General features: G+C 42.3%; 1 protein-coding gene across 1 annotated transcript in view; it reads right to left on the reverse strand.

The window, feature by feature from the left end:
- The window catches only part of LOC106529490 (probable G-protein coupled receptor 158), a gene marked incomplete at its 3' end in the record, with an annotated part of 70,554 nt that overhangs the window by 17,928 nt on the left and 51,373 nt on the right, over positions 1–1,253 (reverse strand). The window contains 1 exon segment of the mRNA XM_014024941.1: positions 528–766. Within this exon segment, the coding sequence (XP_013880395.1) occupies positions 528–766 (239 nt within the window).

Consider the following 1,253-nt stretch of genomic DNA (forward strand, 5'->3'; position numbering starts at 1 on the left):
CTGCAGGAGTCATGGGCGGGGTGTGTGGGGATGGGGGGAGGAGCGCTCTCCGCCATGAGGAAGTTCGGCTTAAAGACACATCCCAGGGGCGTTTCTTGTCCCCACCTGTTGTTTTGCTCCTCAGCATGGCTTCATAAAAACACTGCAGGATTTCTCAAACATGATGAATGAGTCAGAGCAAGGCTTTGGGCATGTTTTTTATGAGAGTATATATAACATTATAACATGATATAAAACTCAAAAAAGTTGATTTTACATGATATTGCCCCTTTAAGTTTCAATGTCTATTTTTGTTTTCAATGTTTTATTTTTCAGTACCAAATCTTTTTTCAATGTCCATGTAAGCTGTCACTAATTTAGCTCCATATGTTTTCAGTGTCTAATTTTTGTGTAGAAATGGAAAAGGAAAAAACTGTCTCAACAGCTGTGTTTTGTTCCATCTCTTCACCGGTTTCTTGTATGCCTGTTTGATTTGGTGGCTGTTATGTGATGGTAACTTCTCATCAGCTGGTGTTGATGTCGCTCACCCACAGCCATCATGTAGTCCCAGCGGTCCAGGTAGCACAGGTTGAAGCTTTGTCCGTCTGATGTTGTGGCCGTGACAAAGACTGGAATGTTTCTGTCGCGGTTCTGAAGGACGCCCACCGTCCACGCACACAGGAACCAGCTGACTGTCATCAGCATCACCCCCAGAATCCTCATCAGGTGGAGGCTGGACATGTAGGGCATCCGCTGGGCTGTGCGTGAGAGGAACACCTTCAGCACCCTGTAAAAGAAAGGCAGACGTCAGTGTTTTGATTGAAGGAAAAAAATCTTAAAAGGCAAATAATGTGACATGTGACACAAAGTGTGACATGTTGAATAGGTGATTTTGACTGCCACCATGCAGGTGAGCTGCATGGTGGCATCAATGGTGCAACTGTATAGCTTTAATTATGGTGGTCAAGTAAGTCAACTCTTGGAAATATGTGGTCACACCTGTTGGCACAAGCTCTCTTTAAAAATTTGTTGTGCACAGATATGATGCATTACAATAATAGAGCTGTAGCGTTGCCATTGCAGGCGAAAAAAAAAACAAAAGCAAAAGAAGAGGAACTGAGAGGTATAACCATCATAAATGTTAYTTAATGACATACCTATTATTTTGACATTCATATACTATATCCAGAATAAATATTTCACAAACTAGAACTACCAGACCTCTGGCATTTGGCAGTTAAACCTTTAAATCCCAGGGAACTGCCATATGGCAG

This window comes from Austrofundulus limnaeus, unplaced genomic scaffold (assembly GCF_001266775.1).
Source record: "Austrofundulus limnaeus strain Quisiro unplaced genomic scaffold, Austrofundulus_limnaeus-1.0 Scaffold448, whole genome shotgun sequence".
Classification (NCBI taxonomy): Eukaryota; Metazoa; Chordata; class Actinopteri; order Cyprinodontiformes; family Rivulidae; genus Austrofundulus; species Austrofundulus limnaeus.